Raw genomic sequence first — 26,158 nt, forward strand, 5'->3', positions numbered from 1 at the left:
TCCCTTAGCCTAATTTGGGGGAAGGGGGGTTGTCAACGAGTGCTAAGAATTACCAGGTTGAGAATGATTTTTTTTTCCAAAAGCCAGGCAAGTACAGATGAATTCTGGGCATACAATGTTTTATTTGAATAGTAATGACACACAGCATCAGTGTGGAACTGCATTCATTGTAACAAACTATGTTAATTGCTGCCAGTACAAACTTCATTCTGTGCCCAGACGAGAAACTGCTTGCCCTAGAAGAGACAAATCCCACAGACATCATTGCCATACAAGTACCTGCCCCAAATGACAATAAAGATGAAAGCACAGAAAAATTATGTGACAAACTCAGAATTGTTTAAAAAAAACATACAAAGAGCAAGACACAACTTTGAGTATGGAGGATTTTAATGCTAAGAGAGCGAAAGTATCTGGTAGAGATTTTGTTGGGAAATATAAACTAGGGATATGAAAATGAGAATGAATTACACAGTTTTATGCAGAAGAGCTTGTAATTACCTATGACGCATTCGGATTATCACCTGGAAATTGGTACATGTGGAAATCCTTGCAAGACAGCGCAAACAACATTACTGTTGTAAGGAACCAAACAGGTTGTAGTGTGGTTAATTAAAGATACCAAAAGTGTTAAACCAATGAAAGCATATAGGAGAGCTGCCATAAATTCAGATCATAACCTTGTCGTTGCTGTAGTTCACTTTAAATTAAAATAAGAAGGAAAGAAAGGCAAAACAGGAAAGGAGAAAAACTTATCCAGCTATGTGTACTATTGGAAAGGAACAGATTCATGAAGGCATTCATATGATTGCACACTTTGATAGCTCAGTTATAAATATTCTTTTTTCTAAACTGAAAATGGTATTAATTGATATGACAAACACCACCAGCCTCAAATGTAGCAGTGTAAAAAAAGAAGTGGGTGACAGAGAAAATATTAATGATTAATATGGGATTTTCCCCATTAAAATAGATTTTTTTTAAAAAATCAAATACAGAGAGTTACACAAAAATACCTGGAACAAAATTAGGGAAGCCAAATTTCATCAATATGCACAAATGAAAAACCAGCGAAGATTCACCACTCCTTTCTTCTGTGTAACAAGATTGATAAATCAGCAGGTATATTAGAAAAAAATGGCAGTGCCAACTACTCTTGGGTAGAAACAGTTCTCTCGTACTTGACACCAAGGGTAAAATTGTAATATGGTGTGATTATATTAAAGAACTGTTCAAAAATGACAGGTCTATTGACAAATATTTATAGTGGAATAGAAATACAAACATCCAAAATGCAATGGACAGCGAAGTTCTTGAACTCAGTGCTTTCACAGAAATGTTACCGCTGATAATAAATCACAGTCAAACATTTTAGTGGATCTTTTCAATTAAATCTACAGAACAAGAATTGTTCCTCAGATGTGGATGAGATCAAGCTTTACAGTGGGGTCTTAACTTGAGAACTTAATCCGTATTGGAAGGCGGTTCTCAAGTCAAAAAGTTCTCAAGTCAAATCTGCATTTCCCATAGGAATGCATTGAAAACCATTTAATCTGTATCTGCTCTTTTCCGTCCATAGAAACTAATGGGAAGCTGCTATTCCGCCTTCGACCACTAGAGGGGGATATTTTGTTTCTTTTTTTCTTAGGTCAAGAAAGGTTCAGGGAAGGCAGGGAAAATACAGTCCAGGCAGTCTGAAGACTGTCTCCCAATCCACTCTCTAAACGCTGGGAGGAGTGAGGAAGCAGACGGGCACCCTTTTCACTGGCCAACAGTTAACTGAAAGTTCAAATTTTGCACTTTCCCTGCCTCCCACGTGGTTTTTTTTCAGTTCTTAACTCAAATCTAAGTATGTAAGTCAAGTCAATATTTTCCTATGAGAGCGGTTCTTAAGTCAAAATGTTCTTAACTCAAGTCGTTCTTAAGTCAAGACCCCACTGTATTACATTACCCCAAAAGGAAAATGCCAAAGTTTGTTGTGATTGCGGACTGATACATTTAATGAGCAATTTTCTTTAAAATGCTGCATCCAAAAGCAGAGTAACCGTGATGACATCTAGAACTGCTGGAGAGCTTAGTGGGTTTCGTCTCTTACTGCATAGCCAGATGTTGGGAGTTCAGTTCTCCACTGTGCCTCCCTGACAGGGACTGGACTTGATGAACCATAGGACTTCTTCTACCTCTGCAGTTCTAAGACCACTATAAATTTTGGTCGAGAACAAGAAGCAGAAGCAGCCAGAGAACTCAAATTTGCACTGGAATAGAAGCAAACATGAATACAATGGTCAGTGACTGCCTGCACTTGGTAAAATAAATTCAGTTCACCATTTCATATACAGTGGTACCACGACTTACGAACTTAATCCGTTTTGGAACGACATTCCTACGTTGAAAAGTTCATAAGTCGAAGTACCATTTCCCATTGAAATGCATGGGAACGGAATTAATCCGTTCCAGCATTTCAAAAGGCAAAAAGTCAGGGGGAAAGGGCTGGAAATTCCAGTTTCTCACCCTTTCTCCCTTCCTTTTTGGCTTCGGAGGTCTCAAACGGCTTCTTCCGATGTTGGGGGGAAAGCCCTTTGAGACCTCCAAAGGTGCCGATCGCGGCAGCGGGGCCCCCAGGGAGGTCTCCCAGGGTTTGCCCGCCACCATGGGAGACCTCCCTGGGGGTCCCTGCCACCGTGATGGGCACCTTTGGAGCTCCCGAAGGGCTTCCTCCGATGTCGGGCGGAAAGCCCTTTGAGACTTCCGAAGGCAAAAAGGCAGAGAGAAAGGGCTGGAAATTTGAATTTCCCACCGTTTCTCCCTATCTTTTTGCAGGGAGCCATTTATGAATGGCTCCGTTTACAAAAAATGTAGGTCGAGCTCCATTCGCAAGTCGATGGCAATTTTTGCCAACAGAGCCATTCATAAATCGAAAAATTCGTATCTAGGGACGTTCGTAAGTCAAGGGTTCGCTGTAGTGAATATTCCAACATGAAATATAACTTATTAATAAGACTTTTTCCTGCCTTTGCACACAACTTAACAAACTAGATGCTGGTTTGCCAACTGAGCTAGCTGCAATTTGTGGTGCCATTTAAGTGTTGTAGAGTTTTTCTAAAACTCTGAAACAATTTTTTTTGTCCTAATAATGTGGTGTCACTGACAGATAGGAATTCCCAGTGTGGTGTAGTGGGTAGAGTGATGAACTAGGACTCTGGGAAAGAGGGTTCAAATCCCTGCTTGACTGTGAAAATTCACTGGGGTGTGGTACCACTCCTTAAATATATTACTTACCTTGAAAGTCCTATTATGGTCACTATATGGCAGTTCCAACTTGATGGCACAAAACACACACACGCAATGACAGAAAGAATGCAGATATCTACTGTTTGTGTGTCTGGGAACAATGCAAGTAAAAATTACCAAGTGACAGTTCTGTGACATTTCCTAAATGTTTGTTTAACTACAGAAAATGTATACCGCTGGTACAAATGTATTGAATAGAAAATAGTGACTCTACAGTTTAGTACCCTATTTAAAAGAAACAGAGCCACAGCATCAGTGGAATCTGTAGCAATATTACAGAGATACATCTCAATACCTTTGCTGCCTGCTGTAGCAATGTCCCATAAAAGCAAATCTGTCGGTGCCACCTATAATACATGCACCCAAGAATGTTTCAGTGACACTGCAACAGCTCACTCCAAGGGTGTTCCATATTTTTTTACTAGAGCTTCCAAAGTCCCTGACCATTTGTCATGCTGCCTAGAGCTCATGGGAAATCCAAATTATTTCCCAATATTATTTAGGAAGAACAGCACAAGTAGATAAGGTTTTCATATGGGAAAATGGAAGGTGATTTTCGAATTAGATAGGATCAGTCTAATCATTGTTGCAAACAGACTTAGCAGAGACAAAATGAGAGCATATTTCATTCAGCTGGAAGTTGGCCTTTTTTTAAAGTTTAAAGGGAAATATGATTTTAATCTGGTTAGTTCCTCTTCAAAATATGTGGAAACATCCTTGGATGAGAACATCATAAGTAAATCATTAATGAAAACCTTTAGAATGTGTATTTGCAAATTATGCTATTTTAGAATACATTGTGGGTGTCAATACCTCTCAAGTTTTGCTTTAAAGATTTCAGGGTTTGTTTTCACACACTATTCATCCTTCAGCTAAATAGCATAGCAGAAAGAATAATTCAAATGCTATAGGATTCTTAAGAAATCTACTCTTGACTCTTGACTGTATAAAGCTATACTTCAACTCACAGCAGAACTGAACTAAATATAGCTTTCTGAAGAATAACTGTGGAAGGTGAAAATTGACTTCCTGAGGGGCTTCCCACAGGTCAGTTAGTAGTCCCACCCCATGCTTATTCTTCAGTAAGCTGTGGGGCTTCCCACAGGTACCTGGTCGGCCTCTGCAGAAAACTGAACATTGGACAACAAAGGCCTTTGGCTGGACATAGAAGGGATTTCCTGACATTGTAAAAAGTGTTTGTAAAAGATACAGGTTCACTTGCACACATTTGAGCAAGGGAGGCATCAGCACTGTCATTTACAATGTGAACGGATAACATTTGAAGTGCATGAAGGGCATCTGAACCTGGAGTAAAGCAGACAGAAACGTTGTTATGGTGAATACGCAAAGGCTTTAGCTCCTTTGTATGGGAAGCCCAGGGAGTTACCAAGGAAGTCTTGAACCCTTGACTGGCATCTCCTAGCGTACTTTGTTCACTTGTTCTGCCTGGGTTAGGAGACAAGATGACTTTCTTCCCTTTCTCTTGTTAGCATAGCACACACCATAGTTTGTGTTCTATACCCACTTCAGACGAATCAGCTGTCGTGTTTGTTCTGGTCTGACTTTCACCCAATATTTTCCCTCTCAGTCAGTAGCTCCTGCTGCTTAACATTGAGAGAAATCATGGAGAAGCTTATACTGGTGGTATTAGGGGTGTAGGATGCACCCATTGGAGTGTGTCAATGCTTTAATGGGTTATTTTATATAGAGGCACACTTCCATAAGGGGACTCCTGTCTAGAAGACGCTGTTGTGGAAGTGCTCTATGCAACAAGGACAATTAACAGAATTTCCACCTGTGTTTGAGATCGTTAATGTGCAAGAGCCAAGCTGGCTCTTTTTCTCTGGCCAGCCAGCTTGGTAAGGAAGATTGGTTGTCACTGAGACAGGAAGAGGCCTGCAAGGTAAGAGAGAAATGTGGCAGGGAGCACCACTGACTCAGGAGGAAGTAGGGTGTCTGTAAAAATACCAATGCCATGAGTGTACTATTTGACTAGTTGAGGAAACGAGGGCACTTCCAGTCCCAGTAATGCTTTGTGGCCCTGTCAGGAAGAAGAGGAGCTGGTGAATTATGAGTACTGTCTCCCAAGGCCACAATGTTTCTGTTTGTCCCAGCTCCAGAGGATGAGAGAGGCTTCATCACGATTTCCTGTTTTTTAAACACACTCGCTATGGTACACTAGTGCAGTAATATTCTGTCCACTTGTTGTTTCTCATATCTCTCTCTCTCCCTCTCCCTCCCTCCCTCCCTCCCTCCCTCTCTCTCTCTCTCTCTCTCTCTCTCTCTCTCTCTCTCTGTGTGTGTGTGTGTGTGTGTGTGAAAGAGAGAGAGATAGAGAAAGAGAGAGAGGGGGGGAGGGAGGAAGGGAGAGGGAGAGAGAAAGAGTCTGTATCCTTGAGGGGACTGTCTTGAGGGGGTTATAGAAAACTCTCCTCCTTAACACCTGTATCCTTTGACCTTCTGCACCAATAGTTTGAACTCCTAAGAACAACCATATTGGTTCCTGGATTTTAAGAAAAACCTTGATGGACAAGTGCTGTGGCCTATCAAGCCCTCCTGCTCCCCCACAGTCTCTCAGAGTCAGCCAGAAGCCAGGACATGAAGGCAGTAAAAATCTCTCATTTTTGCTCCATAAAAATGTGGTGTATGGCAAGTGGCACACTTCCTCTGAACACTGTAATGTTTGTCCAGCTCCATTCTCTGTTGCGTCTTTCCCTGCTCATAAGACCTTTCCGTTTCCCCCTTTCTTCTCCTGTTTCATGGCTTCTGGATGAACAGTAGCAAGCGGAGGTCTGTACGACGGCATCAGCGGGATCGGATGCCCGAGTGTAAAGACTGGAAAGATGTGTCGCAACTGGATGCTGTGAACCCCATTGAGAGCATTGACACCTGGACAGAGTTTGTGGAAGGAAGGAACAAGGTGAGGCCACTTCCCCATTTCCGTTCTATGTTGGAAAAAGGCAGGGGAGATTCACCTCAAACGGATGAGATGGAGCCATCTCAGGATCAACCATATGGGATTACTTTTAACATGAAGTCAATTGGAATAAGGTCTGCCATGTGGTCAGTGAATTATGTAATTGTTTCAATACATCTCCAGACAGAAATGTGTTATATTCCTCCTCCTGCCAATAAATAAATAAATAAATAAATAAATAAAGTATTGCAGAAGTGAACTGAGAGAGGGTATGATGAATGTGGTAGGGAAATTACTATGGTTGCTGTTACAAGCACATTAACGTATTACAAACCAAAAATCCTGTAATGCAATCAAGTCACTGTATTAAAAATGAGCCAAAAATGGTTGTGGGAGCAAAATGTGTACAAAGCTCTTATTTGAAGTGAGCAGTGTACAGATGTGCCCATCGGTGACCTGTGGGTCTCTGGGCCATCTAGCACGTCTTCTCAACCTTACAAGTTACTTTCCTTGCTAAATTCTTATAAGCTGTACATGCAAACAAAACTGTATTTTGTTGAAGTACCTTCATATTGCAAGTCCTTTCAGCAAAGGTCCTTTCAGCAATTTTAGATAAAAGTGTATTGCTTGCACGTTCACCCAAATGTGTATCTATATATTATTTTTGCTTCCTGTGGATTCTAGCTATTGGTTACTATTAAATGCTTAGAATAATCTGCTGATTTGCTAAATGTTAGTTTCAGTTTCTTTTCTTTTTTTGGATTTTTTTCATTTCTAATTAATAACACAAACAAACATACAAGACAAATACAGAACACATAATCGGGGAGAATATTTTCCATATACAGTGGTGCCCCATTCCCACCATTCCGGATAAATCGTCGCTATCCAGAAACGTCGGTATATGAGACAAAAAACCCCATAGGAACGTATTAAACTCTGTTTAATGTGTTCCTATGGGGGGGGGTAAACTCACCGCTAAGCAGGAATCCTCCATAGGGCTGCCATTTTTGCTGCCTTGGTAAGCGAGGAATCGGCGCGAAAACGCTGCGGGCAGCCATTTTCTTCATCCGGTGGCCATTTTGGAACCGCCGATCAGCTGTTCTGAAAACATCGCAATGCGAAGATCGGTAAGTGAAACGCTTACCAATCATCGCAATGCGATGTTTTACCTATTAAAACATCGCAATATGATCGCAAAAACAATCGCAAAATCCGCATCACTATGCGGATTCGTCGTTAAACGGTGCACTCGTTAAGCGAGGCACCACTGTATCCATCTAACATATAATACTGACTACATAGACCATATTGCCCTACTAAACATCTTTAGGCCATATCCGTTTGATATGTAGCTCTGACTACATAAACCCCAAAGATTAACATACATAAATTGTCAATATATAAACTTAAACCTGTATTGATCTTATATTCAAGCCACTCTTAATTGCATAGACCAACTACAGTTCATAAGTTACTTAATATTTCCATGTTTCTAGCTTTTCATCAATACTGTACCTTCTAAACAATTGTGATCAGAATATATAATCTAATTTAAGCATTACCTGTACTTAATGTTAGTTTCAGTTTCTGGGGAAGGAAGGTTATACTTTTAAAAAAATGTATGTTACTACTGTTTTGCTTTAAAAAATTAAAAATCTGTAATGAATTTCCCTCAACTGTAAATAGAAGCTGCCACTGGGATTCAGATGGAATTAACAGTGTATTCTTCTTGGGCTGGAACTACATGTTTGCACTAATCAATCAGTCAAACAAACAAACCTTTATTAGCATACACAAAACACCTTATCAAAACTACATTCAGTAGAACTTCTTTGCAGCTTTCTGGAACAATATCAAAGATTGTTTAGATTCGATGTAGTTTTATTGTTTATGCCACAAGACATACTCTCCACCCTATCCTAGGTACCCTGTAATAATAATAAATTAAAAAAATTATTGTTGTAATTAGCCTAGTGATTACATCAGAGGATCCATAAACCTGGCTCGAGCAGGGGGTGCTGGTTCAAAACATGCTATTTTTGGCCTGTTCACTATGTGTGCTAAGAAGCATGCTACTTTCTCCACCCTGTCGTTTAACAGAAAACACATTCAGTCTATATCTGACCACCCTCTAACCTTGAGCAATACTGAGCCCAGATATTGAGCATGGAGTTCTGAATAGTGAGGGCAATATAAACACATGTGTACCAGCTACTCAGTTCCTCCCAGTTCACAAGAGCAGTTCCTTTCATTGTAAGGAATACCTGAAACCTGCCAGATAATACTGCTGAAGGCATTACATTAAATCTGGCCAGGGAATAGGCTCTGCATTTTTAGGTGCTATTGCACTAATCTGCAGCAAAGATATTCACTGTGGGTTTGTTGCAAAACAAAACTGCTGGGTTTATGTCCCCAAGTGAGGACATTACTGTCTGGCCATTGTACATCTGGTGTGATCGATAGTGAATATATAGCTGGGAGGCTTCCATGTATTTGTATGGTAATTGCTACCTTTACATTCCTTTGCCGTACTGAGGAGGTATGCAGGCTCTACTGCAGTTTTAAAAAGTGTGATTTGGGTCCTTTTTTTGAAACCACTGTAGGTTCATGTCATGTGCAGTGACAGGAGTCACTGTGACTTCTACCCATTTTTTTCCAGAGTGTATAGTTTTGCCTCTGAGTATTCAAAGTATCAGCCGTGTATACTTTGGGGAATCTTTACCCTAAGCCCTTTAACAAAAAACAGTAAAAATTTCAAAGCCTGAAAACAGGAGTTGCTTATTATAAAACTAAAAAAGCTCTGGAAAACCTTAGTAATATTTTGCATGTACACATATTGCAACTGTATTTTCTTGACAAAACAATGGCCACAAATCAGGTCCCAACAAACAGGGAAGAATCAAAAAAGAAGACACTGGAATACAGCAACACCATCTGGATACCCCATTTTTAAAAAAGGGAACAAAGTATGACAGATAGAGTAAAAGAAGGGGTAGTCTGGAAGCAACAAGAACATTAGATCTGAAAATTAATTTGTTGTACGGTAGAAATCAGAAGATGAACCCATTAAACTTCCAGTGTTTAAAATTTACACCTGTTAAATTACAATATTGTTAAACTACAACCCTATGTTAATTAAACATTAGTCACTCCACATTTCCTCTCCTCAAGGCTATGATGAGCCCCAGGTTTTGAAAGCATTGTTCCACGGAGAGACAATTGATTTCTCTCAGGGTGTGACCACAGTGACAAAAACTGAGGGAAATACTGTGAGTTTGGGACTGGCTGATTCACATTTTTTCCATTGATCACATGTTGCAAGGGGAAATGTGAATCAGCCTGGAGTTCCTCTCCTATCCGTAGTTCTTCCCCTCCACTGCAGGGGGTTTTACATTTTAAAAAACAGATCCTTTCACATTGATTTAGACATGATTGCTTGAACCAATGCAGAAAAGAGAAGACGAACTGTGCATGCAAACAAAGCTGTGTTTTGCTGAAGTACCTTTCCCCTCATCTCTCACCTCATGAGGCAGAACCACATAAACACAGAAGCAGCATCAGCACAGACACACTCCAGAAAAGCCTCTCTTCCAAGTGTGCGTGTGTGCTTTTGTTACAGCTTTGCCTCCATGGGGAAGACTCTTGGATTTGTTTGTTTGTTAACAGCTTAAGAATGGAGCTTCTTTCCCTTGGCAAGAAAGATGTTTTTTGTTTTTGTTTTTGTTTTTGAAATGATAACAAAATGAGGAGATTAAAGACAGGTTTGTTTAGTTTTGTTTTTTGGTTGTTGGATAGTTGTATAATGGACTGATTTGAATGCAATAGGAATTTGGTCTTTATGATCAGAGTAGCTACTTTGGAAAAGGCAAGCAAGCCGTAAACCAACTTTTAAACAAGTGTATACTTTTAGTCAAATGCTTTTGTAGTCAAATGTACTAAAAGGCTATAAAAAGCCAGTTGGGTAATCAGCTGGCTCTTTATAGGGCAATGGTTCCCAGATTTTGGACTCCTGCGGGCTTTGGAAGTACAGCTTCAAGAGGCCCTGAGAAATGCTAGACATTCTTAGGTAACAAGTGTGGTTCCCCAAGGCTCAGTCCTCTGCCTGGTGCTTGTCCATATTTTTATTAATAACTTGGATGAGGGAGCGTAGTGGATACTTATCAAATTTGCAGATGACACAAAATTGGGTAGCATAGCTAATAACTTGGAAGACACAAATAAAACTTGAAAAGATCTTGATAGACTGGAGCACTGGGCTGAAAACAACAGAATGCAATTTAACAGGGATAAGTGTAACTTTCTAAAGGGGGTGGGGTGGTGGGAACTAAATGCACAGTTACAAGATGGGGATGCTTGGCTCAGAAATGGTATGAATGAGAAATTGTTGGAATTGTTGTAGACCAAAAGCTGAGTATGAGCCAAGAGTGTGATATGGCTGCAATAAAAAAAGTCAACATTATTTTAGGCTGTATTAACAGAAGTATAGTCTCCAAATCTCATGAGGTACTAGTTCCCCTCTATTCAACACTGGTTAGGTCTCATCTAGAATGCAATCCAGTTCTGGACACTACACTGTAAGAAAGATGCCAACAAACTAGCGCAAGTTCAGAGGAGGGCAACAAGGATGATTGGTAGACTGGAAACTAAGCCCTATGAGGAAAGACTGAAAGAACTGTGCATATTTGGCTTTGAGAAGTGAAAACTGAGGGGAGATATGCTAACACTTTTCAAGTAGTCATACAGAGGAGGAGCAGGATCTGTTCTCAACCATCCTAGAGAGCAGGACATGTAACAATGGGCTCAAGCTATAGGAAGCCAGATCTAGGCTGAATATTAGGAAAAACTTATTAAGTGTAAGAGCAGTATGCTAATGGAACCAGTTGCTTCAAAAGGTGGTGAGTGCTCCAAGGCTGGAGGCATTCAAAAGAAAATTGGACAACCATCTGTCAAATCTGCTTTGACTTAGATTCCTGCATAGAGCGGGGGGGGGGGGTGTTGGGCTCGATGGCCTTATAGGTCCCTTCCAACTCAATTATTCTATGATTCTATGATTATTCTTGGTGTATTAAGTGAAGCTTTAGTGTATTGTAGCCCACATACATTTATATGACTAAGTTTGGAACACTCAGTAGTAGGTTAGTTCTGAAAGGGAAGGGAAGGTCCTTTTCCCTTTGGGGAGGCAAAATGTGTATTAAAAAGGTAAAGGTAAAGGTTCCCCTTGACATTTTTAGTCCAGTCGTGTCCGACTTTAGGGGGCAGTGCTCATCCCGTTTTTCAAGCTGTACAGCCAGCGCTCGTCTGAAGACAGTTTTCCGTTGTCACGTGGCCAGCGTGACTAGGGGATGCCATTTTACCTTCCCACCGAGGTGATACCTATTTATCTACTCGCATTTGCATGCTTTCGAACTGCTAGGTTAGTGAGGAGCTGGGACAAAGCGACGGGAGCTCACTCTGTCACGTGGATTCGATCTTACGACTGCTGGTCTTCTGACCCTGCAGCAAAGGCTTCTGCGTTTTAGCCCGCAGCTCCACCATGTCCCCCTAAAATGTGTATTAGTAGGTGCCTTTTCCAAAAGGCATGTGAAAACAAGTGTTTTTAAAAGTAAAACTCCTATTAACATTACTTTTCAAGTGTTGCTTTTTCAAACATTGGATTTTTAAGAGATTTCTTCTGGCATTGATCCCAAAAGGTAATTAATTTAATATCTGTGCATTAATTTTGACAGATTATGTCCAAGCTCTGGAAGCAACTATTGATAGGAATTGTCATACTTAGTTTTGCCACCTGTCTTTCATATATCAACATATAGTTCTGCTTTAGATTTTTAACAGTCTGCAATGACATTTTAATATCTAGAAACTGATAGCAATATGAATATTTGTATTGAAATATAGGTCAGGAATCAAGTTACAACTGAGCGATTAGGGTGTTATCCTAACTGCCTTAAATGTCCTTTACTGTCTTTGCTCACTCACAGCTTCTGCTTATCTCTGCTGAAATGAACCAGAAAAGCTTTTCCCATTGCTTTATACTTTGAATTCCTCAGTTCCCAGGCACAGATTTCCACTGCTTTCTGCTTTACTCCCCTTCTGTGAATCAACATTGACCAAAGTAGGCTTAGGATTCTGCAGGGGTTTAGTGAAACTGTCACCTTAGTCAAAGTCTTTAAATGCCAGTTCCAATGTAACCTTTTACATCTACAAAGTATAATATAATTCTAATATATCCATGTATATGAGAAGAATTGATTGGCATACCTGTTGAAGTAGATATTGTAGTTTTTACATACCATCAAGGAGCTTCCAACTTACAGCAACCCATATGAAAGGCATGGGCTTTCTTTATTTAGTCAGTCCATCTCATGATAGATCTTCCTGTTTTGTGTTTTGTCTTCAGTTATTTCTAGTGTTATGGCCTTTTCCAGTCAGACTTGTTTTCCCATGTAACATCCAAAGTATGACAGCCCGAGTTTAATCATTTTTACTTCCAGTGAGAGTTCAGACTTCAGTTGATTTAGAACCCACTTTTTTGTCTTTCCGGTGTTCTGTGGTATTTCTAAAGCTCTCCTCCAACAGTTTATTTTGAATTAATCATTTGTTTTCTTTTTTATTGTTCAGATCTCACATCCATATGTACTAACGGGAATGAGGAATACTGTAGTATGGATTATATTGACCTTGCTTTCTAGACACACACCCTTACACTTTAGGATCTTTTCTAATTCCTTCATAGATGCCGTCACCATTTAAAATCTTGTTTTGGGATTGATGGTTGAACCAAACTATAGAAAATCTTTAGCAATTTTGATTGCTTTAGTATCAACATGGATGTTATATCATTCTTCTGTAGTTTTTGTTGTTTAATTTTCAGTTCTAAGCATCTTGTGGCAATGAATTCCATAGTTTAACAACAAGCTTTGTGAAGAAGTGCTCCTATTTAAAATTCCGATTGCCCTACTGTTCAGCTTCAGTTAATCCCGACTAATTTACCATTCAACTTCAGTTTTAGTATTATGAGTGTGGGATAAAAAGCTTCTTTTTTACTTCCACCACATCATGTGTAATGTTCTGCACCTCTGTCATCTCTCTCCTTCCTTGCTAAAACTGTTAGAAAGCATTACCTGTACAAGTTACTAAAACAGTTCTGTCAGTGGAATTGTGGTTTTCTCCATACCTCTAGCTAATAGATTTGTACAAACATTGGATATGCTTTATATTGGTTAATTTAGTGCAGTGTTATCAGCACTCACTGGCAGTGAAAGATTTCTGCAAGAAGTCTTTCATAGCCCTTTGGGGAGATGCCAGAATTGAACCTGGAACCGCCTGCAAGAAAAATCTGTGTTCATGCCCTGGGCCATGATAAATAGCTTTGTCATCTTCGAGAATATAGCAGGTTATCATGAATGATAAAGGGCAATAAAATATTTTCATGCCCAGAGTACACAGGAACTTTTTCATAAGAATGAGCACGAGAAGTGTCTTTAACCCCTTGGCCAGCATTTTGGTTAATAGACTATCTTATTCCTGCATTAGGTGAAACTGTTGGAAATTAAAACTTGATGACAGAAGTGCAGACACAGGTTTGGCCCTTGAAACAGAACTGATAACACATCTTTACTGGGGAATTGCAGCCCTTTCCTCGTTCGTGTTTTTTGCGATAAGCCACTGGGCTGCAACCATTTTTCTTTCAGTAGGAATTAAATCCACTTTTAGAATACGATTGAGGAAACAAAATGAAAAATGTCAAGGCATGTCATGAAAGAACCTAAAAGCACATAGAAGATTGATTGGTTGGTTGGTTGGTTGGTTGGTTGGTTGGTTGGTTGGTTGGTTGGTTGGTTGGTTGGTCGGTCGGTCGGTCGGTCGGTCGGTTGGTTGGTTGGTTGGTTGATCGATCGATCGATCGATCGATCGATTGATTGATCGATTGATTGATATGCTTGTATGCCACCCAATTACTGCTGAGCACTACTCTGGATGGTTTACATCAAAGGAATACAAACACAATAATGTAATCTCTCTCTCTCTCTCTCTCTCTCACACACACACACACACACACACACACACACACACACACACACACACACACACACACACACACACACACATCAAGATAAAAACAAATTAATCAGAAAAGAAAATCAATATATCTGAGTATTAAACTAAGCAAACCCAGACAATGCCAATATGGTGGCATATAACAAAACATTAAAAAAGAAATAAGGCTTCAGTGCTTCCTTCTGTCTTTTTCACATTGCACTTTAATCTCCTCACATGCCTCTGCCATACCCTAAGGCTTCAGTGGCAAACTTGGTTTTAACTCACTAGTATGCTGTCATCACATCTGATTTGGTTACATCATGGTGCCAGTACAAATATCTGAATGAAAATGTATGAGGTGTCACTTGAAAACTGTGAAAAATTCCACTGGATCTTTTACTTTGTTTCCACAGGAAGGGATTCTATTTTTTTAGCTTCTTATGTATTAGCCTGTTAAAGACTAGCTAGCATTTAAAAATTATTTCTTTCCATCCTCCCTGGTACGCATAAGCACCAGAGTCATGTGTGTTTTTCTATGACTTGTTTCCCGTTCTAGGTGACAATGTCGGTAACCAGACACACATGCATAATAGTGGTGAAGGCTAAAGAACAAACAATGGCTTCCAGTTTCCTAAAGTCACTTCCTGTTTTCATGTGTCCTTCCAGAATTCCTTCTTGTTCTAATGCCACAGTGAGGAATTCCTCACCAGAAAAGATAATAGAAAGGAAAGATGACTATTCTTTGCATTTTCCCTTTAACTTGGCTTAATAGTTGACAGCAAAAGAGAAACGGTTTTTGAACCTACCCCTGTAGTAATATAGACAAGTGGGTGTTGTTATATTACTTTGGTAATAATACTCCATATGTTTCTATCACCCTTTGCTTCCCCCTCCTTTCCTGCTTTGACCCTTGTGGTGTTAATTATAGTATTTCTTTTACCAGTCGCTAGTAAAGAAGGAAAAAAAATATAGCAAACCTTTAAAATATTTTGGAAATTCTTTTACGTTTGATTTGCTTCTCATATGGCTGAATTCTGGGAAAGGTGTCTCTTTCCTGCTTCTTTTTGGAGAGGACACTGGGAATAATGATAACCAAAGTTGTTTAGAAAAAATCAAGAAAAGGTTGCATGGTCACAGAAACAACCCAGATGCAGGAAGAGGTGATACCTTTAATCTGCCATTAAGAATATAAAACAAAAAACCAAACAGCAAGGTTTCAATGATAAATCATCATCTTCAGGGCTGTGCATCAAGTACTTGTGGGGAGTTCCAAATATATATGCTCTTATTAATGTCCCAGATCCACATGGCTGATGATGTTGAGGCCACATTTGCTTCTGAGATGGTGATAGTGCCATATAGTAAAAGTTTTTTTCAAGCTGCTTCCCTGCAGTTTGTAATTTATGGCCCATCTCTTAAAGGAAAGTCAGGCAATCAGCTCACCCACTCCCCCTTTTCCCCTTGCCTTTTTGAAACTCAAAGTATCTCTTTTTGGCTAGGGGAGGGATGAATGCCCAGCAACGTGTTCTGCCTTGGGATTAGGAATTTAGTTAAACCATCAGGAACCGTCAGTTTAAGCCAAAGTAAAGCCAAATACCATCAGATAGAGCCAAAAAGTTTTACCTGATGGATGCTTTCTTTAGCATCATGCGGTATGCTTGTTTGATGTCCAGAGCCCACACTCTTTGAGAATTCACAACTGGTTTTCAGTTGATGCCCTGAACGGCCATTCTTTGTGTGACCCCTCTGGTGGTTTGGGATTGCAACTTCCCACAACCCTAACTACCATAGCCTAGTGGCAGAGATTGGGAAACTTATTTTGGATGGCAATTCTCTGAATCCCTGAGCCAGAATGGCCATTGACCATATGTTGGCTGAAGATTCTGGGAGTTTTAGACCAAAAGAGTAACATTCCCAAGTTCTTCACATTTTTGCTGGTTTTACTCATTTTTTATATTGATTTTTGTTGTTATTGGATGCCCTGTTGTCACGGAAGGCTCAGATATACTTTTAACCAAATGAATAGTGTAAAGACATATTTATATTACAAGAAAGTTTCATTCAGCTTATAAATTTTTCACCACCAGTGGATCAGTAAATGGTTTTTCACTATCAACAGGATTTTTATTTTTCTGGTAATTGTTATTTTGATATTTACCAGGCTTGGAAGGCTCTTGAGCTATATCACAGTGATCAGTGGCCAAACATACAGTGAAAATTTAAAATATTCCATGTTGCCCTTTCTTCAGAATGGACAGAAGAGTATTAAAGTAGTAGAGCTAAGCTGAGTATCTGCTTGAAGTTGTAGATGGGGCAGTGTTTTAGCTACAAGAGAGTGTGCTTTATATATATATAAATATAAATATATAAATATATTTATATTTATAAATAAATAAATAAATAAATAAATAAATATAAATTATATATAAATATATATATATAAAGCACACTCTCTTGTAGCTAAAACACTGCCCCATCTACAACTTCAAGCAGATACTCAGCTTAGCTCTACTACTTTAATACTATCCATTCTGAAGAAAGGGCAACATGGAATATTTTAAATTTTCACTGTATGTTTGGCCACTGAAGGTTGACTTCAAGCTACTTTACAGTTAATTCCTTTTTAATGCTCTCGTATACCATTTAAAAATTTTGGGAAGTGGGTATCATAAGCTTTGATTCCCTCACTGTCTAATCTCCAGGGTCATGTCCACACCTGTTATGTGCATGCATATTAGTGTACCAACCAGCAATTGAGTCAGTGTAATCTTCTGTAGCTGGAATTAGCAGTTTAATTTGGGCCACCGAGTAGAATCCTATTGGGGTTCTATGTAACTTGATCTGTATAGCTTGCCATAGCTAATTCCTGGGAACTGATAACATCCTGGTTGTGTGCAGATGAGATGCACCCTAGCTTCTTGTCAATTTGCCGCAATTATCTGTAGCAAGTTATGCAGATTTTACACCAACACCAGTAAGATTCCCGCTAGTGTATTCTAACCCAACAACTGTCTGCCTTGCAGATGTTATCAAATATGGTGGTGTGTCCAGTAGACTAGTCAAAAATTGTTGACCTTACCTGGACCTGGCATGATCTACAAAACTCAGTTAATCAGTAGCATTCTTTCTGCGTGGACTGCTAAGTGCCCATCTATTCTGTGTCCTTGTAAATGGGAGGCAGTTCATAAATACATAAAGGGAGTGTCTTCATGTGACAACTGCAGTTCAGCAGGAAGAATTAGTAGACAGTAATCAGGTCAGTACTGAATAATGAGTAAATGTGAAATGCTAGAATTATATAAAGTTGGGAATGACTATTGGGAACATACCCTTAAAGATTTCATTATGCGGTTCCATACAGCTAAATCAAAAGCCTTCTTTCTAGGATTATTCATAAGGAAAGGTGAAAGACCTGCATGTCTCCATTTTAAAATGCCATTTACGTTGCTTTTCTCTTTCTTTACCAGACGGTCAGCAACTTGATCATCCAAGAAGCCAATGTGTCTGTTATGTACAAGTGTGTAGCCTCCAACAAAGTTGGTCGTGATGAACGGCTCATCTATTTCTATGTAACTAGTGAGTATTGTAAAACAAAAAGTCTCTGTCCTCTGCTTTATTGGCCGTTTATAAGCAATTAAAGAGTGCAGATATTTTACGTAAAGCAGTCCATTTGGAAACGACTAAATTAAACGTGTTCATCAGAGCATAATGTGTTCAGGGCATAATCTGTGTTAATATATACATGTATGATCTCATTGGACTAAAAGATACAGATCACTTAATGAACATTGATAGCATTTCCATCTGGGTGGTAAAACCCTAATTTTGGCATTGGTGTCTTAATTTTCCTCCTGGAATTCTACCACTGTAACATCTCACACATGTCCCGTACTATATCATAACTTATCACTGTGCTCTATAGTTGACTTTGGTAGCTTCAAAACCAGTTTTCAGACTAGGATTTCAGGATTTGGATTTTCAAATTTACCGTGTACGTGTTTGCATTTGCTTATAGTTTGGATTTGAATTTTGTATTTCAATTAGTTTTCAACTGTAGCAAAAATCAAAAGTCTTTATTATAAACTCATCAACCAAATTAAAATGCTAGACATATACAGATGGTTAAAGCCAGCTTGGTCTCTGCTGCAGATGAGAGTAGCAAAGAGAGGTATTCTGGAACTGGAAAACCGAATAAGCAAGCTATGCTCTTCCTTTGCGCTCTTCCTGTGAAGGAAGAAATGCAATCTGTCCTTCCCAAGAAGCAGGAGCTTGCTGTGCCCCTAGTGTTTCTGGTGCAACTGCACCCCCTTGTGGCCAACACCTTGAATAGATCCTGATGGTATTTAGGAAGCCAGGCTTTTTGTCTTCTCAGGAATTTATGAATTCAAGAACCTGGAGATGACACATGTAACATATTAACATTAAATTCATTTGTTTATGGACCATTACAAGTATGATAGCTCTTGAAAGGTGATATTTAAAAATAATATTTTAAGCAGTAGCATTTCCAATAGATATACTCATTAAACATGTAAGTTTTGCATGTCCCTCTATGGAGGGGAGGGTCAGTCCACATTCTTCATTCCCAATGGGTAAGGCGTCTATAGTTCTCCATAAAAACTGGATTTATGGTATGTACTCTAAGCTTGGCTCTCTAAATGTATTCGGTCTCCAACATTCAGAAATCCTAGTTAGCATGGCAAAGAATGTGTAGTATTTCTTAAGGCTTCTAGGAGGTGCAGACAGAAACCATCAAGACATCTGAGAGTGGTAACTTTTGCTCTGTGGAGAACCCATTAGCCATTCTAAGTTGTACTTCCAACATTATGTTGGAAGGTAAGGTAAAGGTTCCCCTTGACATTTAGATGAGTCGTGTCCAACTCTAGGGCGCGGTGCTCATCCCCGTCTCCAAGCCGTAGACCCAGCGTTCATCCATAGACAGTCTCCTGTGGTCATGTCGCCAGCACAGCTAGACATGGAACGCCATTACCTTCCCACCGTGGTGGTACCTATTTATCTACTCACATTTACATGCTTTTGAACTGCTAGGTTGGCAGGAGCTGGGACAAGCGACGGGAGCTCACTCCGTCGCATGGATTCAATCTTACAACTGCTGGTCTTCTGACCCTGCAGCACAGGCTTCTGCGGTTTAACCCGCAGCTCCACCATGTCCCTGTTATGTTGGAAGGTACAGGCCTAATTAAGTATGGCAACCAATCTGATTGCAGGGCAACTGCTGAGGTTATAGTGACTCCATCTCTGTTGCATCCAGTTCATAAAATCATAGAAAATGTGAGTTTGAAGGGGCCTATAAGGCCATTGAGTCCAAACCCCCCTCCCCTGCTCTATGCACGAATCCAAGTCAAAGCAGATCTCACTGATGGTTGTCCAATTTTCTCTTGAATGCCTCCAGCTTTGGAACACTCACCATCTCTTGAGGTACCGCTTTAACAATTAAAAAGTTTTTCCTGGTACTCAGACTAAATCTAGCTTGATAGCTAGGATGTTTGAAGCCATCACGAAGCTTCTGTTTTATGTGTATTTAAATAAGCATACACAACATAATTAATTTCCTGGAGTTCTTAACTTAAGGTTCTTCACATAACCTTAAATAAATAGAATAGTATCTTATATGAATAATCAAAGGCAGACATTTAAAGTCTTGATCACACATTTGTTTTTTTTTTTATCTTGCTTTCCTGGCAGCCATCCCAGATGGGTTTGAAATTGAGTCACAGCCTTCAGAAGAGCCGATCGAGGGTCAAGACCTGAAGCTAAGTTGCAATGCTGATAATTATACGTATGAGAATCTGCAGTGGTACCGGCTCAACCTCTCAAAACTGCATGATGAAGAGGGCAACCCTCTGGTCCTGGACTGCAAAAATGTCCACCACTATGCAACTAAGATGCAGGGGGAACTGCACTTCAAACCCAATTCCAATTATGCTGCATTGACACTCACCATCCCAAGCATCTCACTAGAAGATGAAGGAGATTATGTGTGCGAGGTGCAAAACCGGGAGAATAACGAAAAGCATTGCCACAAAAGATACATCTCCGTGCATGGTAAGGGCTGCAGTGAAAATGCTAGTTGTGTTCATAGGACATTGATGCTAAAATATGTTTAGAATCGAAAACGTTTGGACAGAACAAATCTCACTGGGAGGAGGGAATTGTAACCTCTATCGTGGGGTGACTGGAAGATCATCTTTGGACTAGAAATCAGTCTCCAAGGCACCAGTTTGTGGTCCACAGTCTCTCCTTGGAAAGCTGAGAGAAACATCACCGCTTTCCCTTCAAGAAATAGTAAGAGTTGGAGCTAGTCCTCAGAATAGTAAAAAATAGTGAGAAAAAGAGGAAACAACAGCTCCAGTGGTAAATAAAATGCTCTCCAAGTACACATCTAGCTCATTACTTCTACACAAGTGTAAGTACCTTTGTGGAACTGGCTTGTGATTTTCAGTGGAGCTCTTGTTTATCCTGTTGGAACTAGTAGGAGTCTTATTAAAAACATCATATTAACATATCTTGAAAATGAAATACCACATTGTATTCACATTATGTTCTTGTTGGCAATATGAGGACAAATATATTAGAATTTAAGGCCTAATGTAAAAGTTACATACATTACTGCTTAAACATATCATTATCATTATAACCCTCAGCCATACTAAAATAAGTACACAGAGTGATGACTGTCCAAATTTGGGTTAGCAGCCATGATTTAATGGGGTGGGGGAGTGAGGCTGGAGGAGAACCCTGGGTAATTCTAGCCACAGTTTATGTTGGTGTTGCTGTCCTAAGACTCAGCTGGAAGAATTCACACTTTAGAAGGGGCAGGGGCAGGGAGTGCCCAGCTCCTTCGCTGAAGTCAAGTTTCAGTTGCTTGACAGAGCATTGTGTCTCTGCTGGCCCTCAGAGCCTGAACTAAAATCTTGATCATCTTACAGGTACCTTAATGAGGCCTCATTTTATCATAGACTAGAAATCGCACCAAAGGCTCTGCAGAAGAGATGCAGAATATCTGTCAGCCATGATTAAGTTCTATTGTGATTATGCTGTTTTTATTCAATGTTGTACCCAGAGGAAAAAGTTGTCCTTCCTGATTAGTGTGTTTTTTTTAAATTTCTCTTCTGAATGAATTGCTTTCTTGTGCTTCGACTTTTCCATGATCTTAATATTATTCCCACAGCTCTGGAGGTCCCCAGATTGAAACAGAACCTCTCAAACATCCTGGTGAATGTGAGTGACTCCATAGAGATGCGCTGTAAAGTTGATGGCACCCACATTCCAAACATCAACTGGTACAAGGATGAGAAGCTGGTAGAAGAGGTGTCAGGTATGGAGGCACAAAGAGATTTGTAGCTGGAAAGGACTCGAGCATACATCTTCTTGTTTGTGCAAACACTTGCAAGGCTTTGGTTTAAATACCAAGGAGGGCTGACAGCTCATATCCTGTTTATCTCCAAGTTGCAGCACATGTGCTGCAGTTAGTTCAATGGTGTTCCAAGCACCATACCAAAGTAGGTTCTTCCTAATGCCATGCTAAAATTAGTTATCACTGTGATGTTGTGGGTAAAATGTTAAGCTTCCCAGCTCTTTGGAAGATTTCAGATCATCCTTAATTTATCCTACTTCATAGGGTTGTTTTTATCCTAAATTGTAGAGATAGGCAGCTCTTATACCTCCCCATGAGTTCATGGAAGGAAGAATGTAATTGTTTAAACAAGACTTATGTAATCAAGACTATTATGAACACCATTCATATATTTGCAGGTATACCCTTTGGTACTGGAGTTGAGATATATCTGTAGTTAATACACAAGAGTGACATTATTAAGATACAGTGGTGCCCCGTATAGCGAGGTTAATCCGTTCCGGATTAACCCTCGCTATACGGAATCATCGCTAAGCGGGTAGGGGAAACGTATTGAAACGCATTAAACTTCGTTTAATGCGTTCCAATACCTTTGTTACTTACCCGTTCAGCAAGGATTCCAGGTGCCGGCAGCCATTTTCGCGCCTTCGCTAAGCGAGGGCAGGGCGCGAAAACGGCTGCCGGCAGCCATTTCCGGGCTTCCGGCGGCCATTTTGGAACCGCCGATCAGCTGTTCGGCGGCTCCAAAATGGCCGCCGCAATACCCGATCTTCGCAATGCGGGTTTTCCCCATTGCGAAGATCGGGTATGTTTCCGTATAGCGATCCCGAAAAAGGGATCGCTATACGGAAACATCGCTATACGGTGCACTCGTTAAGCGAGGCAGCACTGTAAATATGATGATGTCAAGTTTGAGGAGATGCTTCCCAGTGACAGGCAGACAAGTCAGATTTTATCTGTACAATTTGCTTGACACTTCTCCTCACTCACATATACTAATATCTGTACTTGAAATCTTGTTAGGAACTCAGAGAAGGCCCTTACAAACATATAGGATTTTACATTATTAAGGAAGCCCAGACAAACCCCAATTGGTAGCTTTTCTGTCATTGCCACTGAAATTTCTTTAGCTGTGAATCAGGTTCCTTTCAGGATAAAATAATGTGCCTCATCAGCTTATCATTCTTGTTAAGAATGACAAGAAAGCCTTTGGCTGCATGTGCATTTCTCCTACACCTCTGCAAATGGCTCTTTTGATCCACCATTTTATTCTGCAGTGGCAAATAATAAGGCCACATTAGGATCTGTTTGACAGAAGATTTGTGCCTTACAGCCAAGCATAAAACTGCATACACAAAAAAAGATCTGCTATGTAGCCGCCTAGAGTGGTCCGGTAGGCCAGATAGGCGGGGTATAAATAAATAAATAAATAAATAAATAAATAAATAAATAAATAAATAATCTGGGGAAAAATGAATTTACTAAATGACTCTGTGATCACTGGAAAGCTTCCTAAAACATGTCTGGTTGTGAAGCCCTTAGAAATTACTTACAAAGTTACTGCCTTTCACTAACTATCATGAAAAATAGAAACTTGCTTTTTAAAAGCCAAAGGAAAGCTAGGAAAAAAGTCGGCAGAAATCATACAGTGAGCCGAGAGCCACATCCTATTATTTCACATTTTTGTTTCTATGTTTTTAATTCAAATGTGCTGTCTGCCCTATGCCTGCCTGTTGTATTCTTCTATGCTTCATTCAGAAACATTAGGGCTACTTCCTGAGAAAGGTTTCTTCATTGCTAGGCAATGAAGCAAAGCTCCTTAGAAGGGTTCAAGCGCCGGTGACAGCGGTATGGTGACTGATGTTTCTTGAATTATCACCGTCTAATTTTAATTAAGACTTCTTCCCTCTAGAGTAGTGGTTCTCACCCATAGGTCCCCAGATGTTGTTGGACTACTTCCAGAAATCCTGGAAGTTTTAGTTCAAGAACATCTGGGGGACCGAAGTTGGGAATCACTGCTCAAGGGGTCTTGAATATATATGATCAAGATACGAAAAACCAAAGCTTCTCTGCCACCATTTCCCACCTTAAAGCCCTCGTCCTTCTGCCTATTTCAGGGATTGACCTAGCAGATTCCAATCAGAGGCTGAGTATCCAAAGGGTAAGAGAAGAGGATGCTGGTCTCTACCTGTGTACTGTCTGCAATGCCAAGGGTTGTGTGAATTCCTCCGCCAGTGTCTCTGTGGAAGGTACTGTCACTTACTTCATCCTCTAAACCTGCAGAGAAGGGGTGGGTGGAATTCACAGGAGCAGGGCCTACTTTGCAAGTGAGTCCAACTGCTAAAGTGCTGTGCCCCCTGAGGGGACCTGGCCAGAGAAGGAAAGTGACTGAGATCAGTATATTTCCTATTTTCTATCTGGTCTTGGTAACTTGTCTTTGTATTAAAAAGGAAAATTATTTACAGGATACTTTTATCTTATCGTAGAATGATTTTAACTCAACTTATGAAAATGATCCACTTGTCTTAGAAGCAACAGCGGCAACTACATGTTAGGAGTATACGAGGAAGGGGCTAAAAGATTCTCTGTTAGATTGAATGACCAAGGTTCTTTAAATAACAGTTTAGACCTAATTTTCTGAAATCATAAAAGGCTTAATGCTCTTGAAATAAACAGCTGTGGTTTAAGGAAGAGGAATGTGGAAGAAACAATGAGGAAGATCATTGTAAACAAAACGTGACAGTGACCAGAAAAGGTTTATTGCGATAAACAGTACAATTATCAGGTTTCTGCCAAGTTTCAGAGACAAATGGACAACTTTTATAACAACCATTTTTTTCTGGGGGGTGGGGGGGACTAAGGGGCTTCAGAAGGACTGGGGAACTTCAAAAAAGGAACTTATGAGCTACGTGAAGCCAGTAGGCCAAAGTTTGACCACTCCTACTGTTAAAAGGAAATGTATTTGATGGGAAAGCAAGAAGAGAAAAACATAGAAACAAAATAAAAATTCATCCAAAAAAGAAACCATTGTTACACTGAGGCAATTTCATGCTCCCTCAGTCATACTATGAAAATAATATTCCTCAATACTTAGCCCACCCAAAAGAAAGTGAAGAATATTCGTGTTGTGTTTCTTCCACTTTCTCTTAATATACCCTTGATTTTGCAATGTCCTATTTTCAGTTTCGTTCTGTTGTCAACTCTACCATCACTGTTCCTATAGGTTCAGACGACAGGACCAATGTGGAGATTGTCATCTTAATTGGGACAGGGGTCATTGCCATCTTTTTCTGGATTCTCTTGATCCTAATCTTCTGTAATATTAAAAGAGTAAGTGTCTCAGAGCTTGTAATTAACTCCTTTTCAGTAACTAAGACTTAACTAAGTTATATTATTGTAATTTGGTGAGGGATAACTTTGCTTTTTTTTTAACAGTGTATCTGGAACTTATTTCTGGAGTTAGGAGACTGTAAAGAGATACTTTCACAAAATTCTAATTATATTAATAGGTATCCTTAGTAGCAGATATGCTGGGAACTATAACTAATTATTCAAACCTTGTGATCAGCCTGTGCTTAACAGAGACTGGCAGAGTGATTAACAGAGAGAGAAAAAGAAGTGTGTGTGTTGGATGTGAAGATATGACTGGGTGACGATTTCTACACTTCCATCTCAATGTGCTGGGGGTATTTTTGCTGAAGCAGAGCAACACCTGGTTTACAGCAGAACCCAAGTGGCCATGGCAAGTGTAATTGAATACAATTGGCAGCTCTGTGGAAGGAAGTCCACTTGCCATCACCAACAAACCACACAATGCTAATTTCCTCTGTTTTGGGAATCAGGCTGGAATATTTTATAGATAAAACATGAACTCTTGGTATGTAAAAATCTTTGATCAAGGACCAATTTAGGGAGAAATGAAGAAAATGCAGCATATCCTAGCTTTATAGCAAAAGGTATTTCCCCCCAATGTCATTGAAGCTATCAACATGAATTTGACCCAGCTCCGGGAGGCAGTGGAAAACAGGAGGGCCTGGCGTGCTCTGGTCCATGAGGTCACGAAGAGTCGGACACAACTAAATGACTAAACAACAACATTCCCCCCCAAGACAGGCTTTATCTATGAGCATGGGCCATGCCAGTATTTCTACTAGAGAGATAGACCACCCACTCCCCTTTACTCTGTCATGCAGAGCCAGGTGTAAAGTTTCACAGTGTGATAGATACTCCTTGCAAAACAGCAGAGATCCTTCAGCTTCTCCTTTTGGCTTCTCCCCTGCAGCCTGCTCATGCTGATATTAAGACAGGCTACCTGTCCATTATCATGGACCCAGGTGAAGTTCCCTTGGAAGAGCAATGTGAATACCTGCCCTATGACTCCAGCAAGTGGGAATTCCCTCGGGAGCGACTTCAACTAGGTACTGCAGAAGCACCTTCTTTGATGTTGAGGACATGTTCTTCCCAACTATAGCTCTAATTTGTATCCGCGAAGGCTTTCACGGCCGGGATCTAATGGTTGTTGTGGGTTT

The 26,158-nt window shown here is 40.0% G+C and overlaps 1 protein-coding gene across 3 annotated transcripts in view; it reads left to right on the forward strand.

Moving 5' to 3' along the window:
* The window catches only part of FLT4 (fms related receptor tyrosine kinase 4), a 133,520-nt gene that overhangs the window by 73,889 nt on the left and 33,473 nt on the right, over nucleotides 1-26,158 (forward strand). For 2 of the 3 annotated variants that reach the window (XM_072990071.2, XM_078385649.1), the window contains exons 11-17: nucleotides 6,070-6,211; nucleotides 17,719-17,827; nucleotides 19,958-20,317; nucleotides 21,444-21,590; nucleotides 23,747-23,878; nucleotides 24,853-24,959; nucleotides 25,912-26,047. In XM_072990071.2, coding sequence (XP_072846172.2) covers nucleotides 6,070-6,211; nucleotides 17,719-17,827; nucleotides 19,958-20,317; nucleotides 21,444-21,590; nucleotides 23,747-23,878; nucleotides 24,853-24,959; nucleotides 25,912-26,047 — 1,133 coding nt within the window. The remainder of the gene's footprint in view (nucleotides 1-6,069; nucleotides 6,212-17,718; nucleotides 17,828-19,957; nucleotides 20,318-21,443; nucleotides 21,591-23,746; nucleotides 23,879-24,852; nucleotides 24,960-25,911; nucleotides 26,048-26,158) is intronic. The other variant, XM_078385650.1, reaches the window with a different exon arrangement.

This window comes from Pogona vitticeps, chromosome 2 (assembly GCF_051106095.1).
Source record: "Pogona vitticeps strain Pit_001003342236 chromosome 2, PviZW2.1, whole genome shotgun sequence".
Classification (NCBI taxonomy): Eukaryota; Metazoa; Chordata; class Lepidosauria; order Squamata; family Agamidae; genus Pogona; species Pogona vitticeps.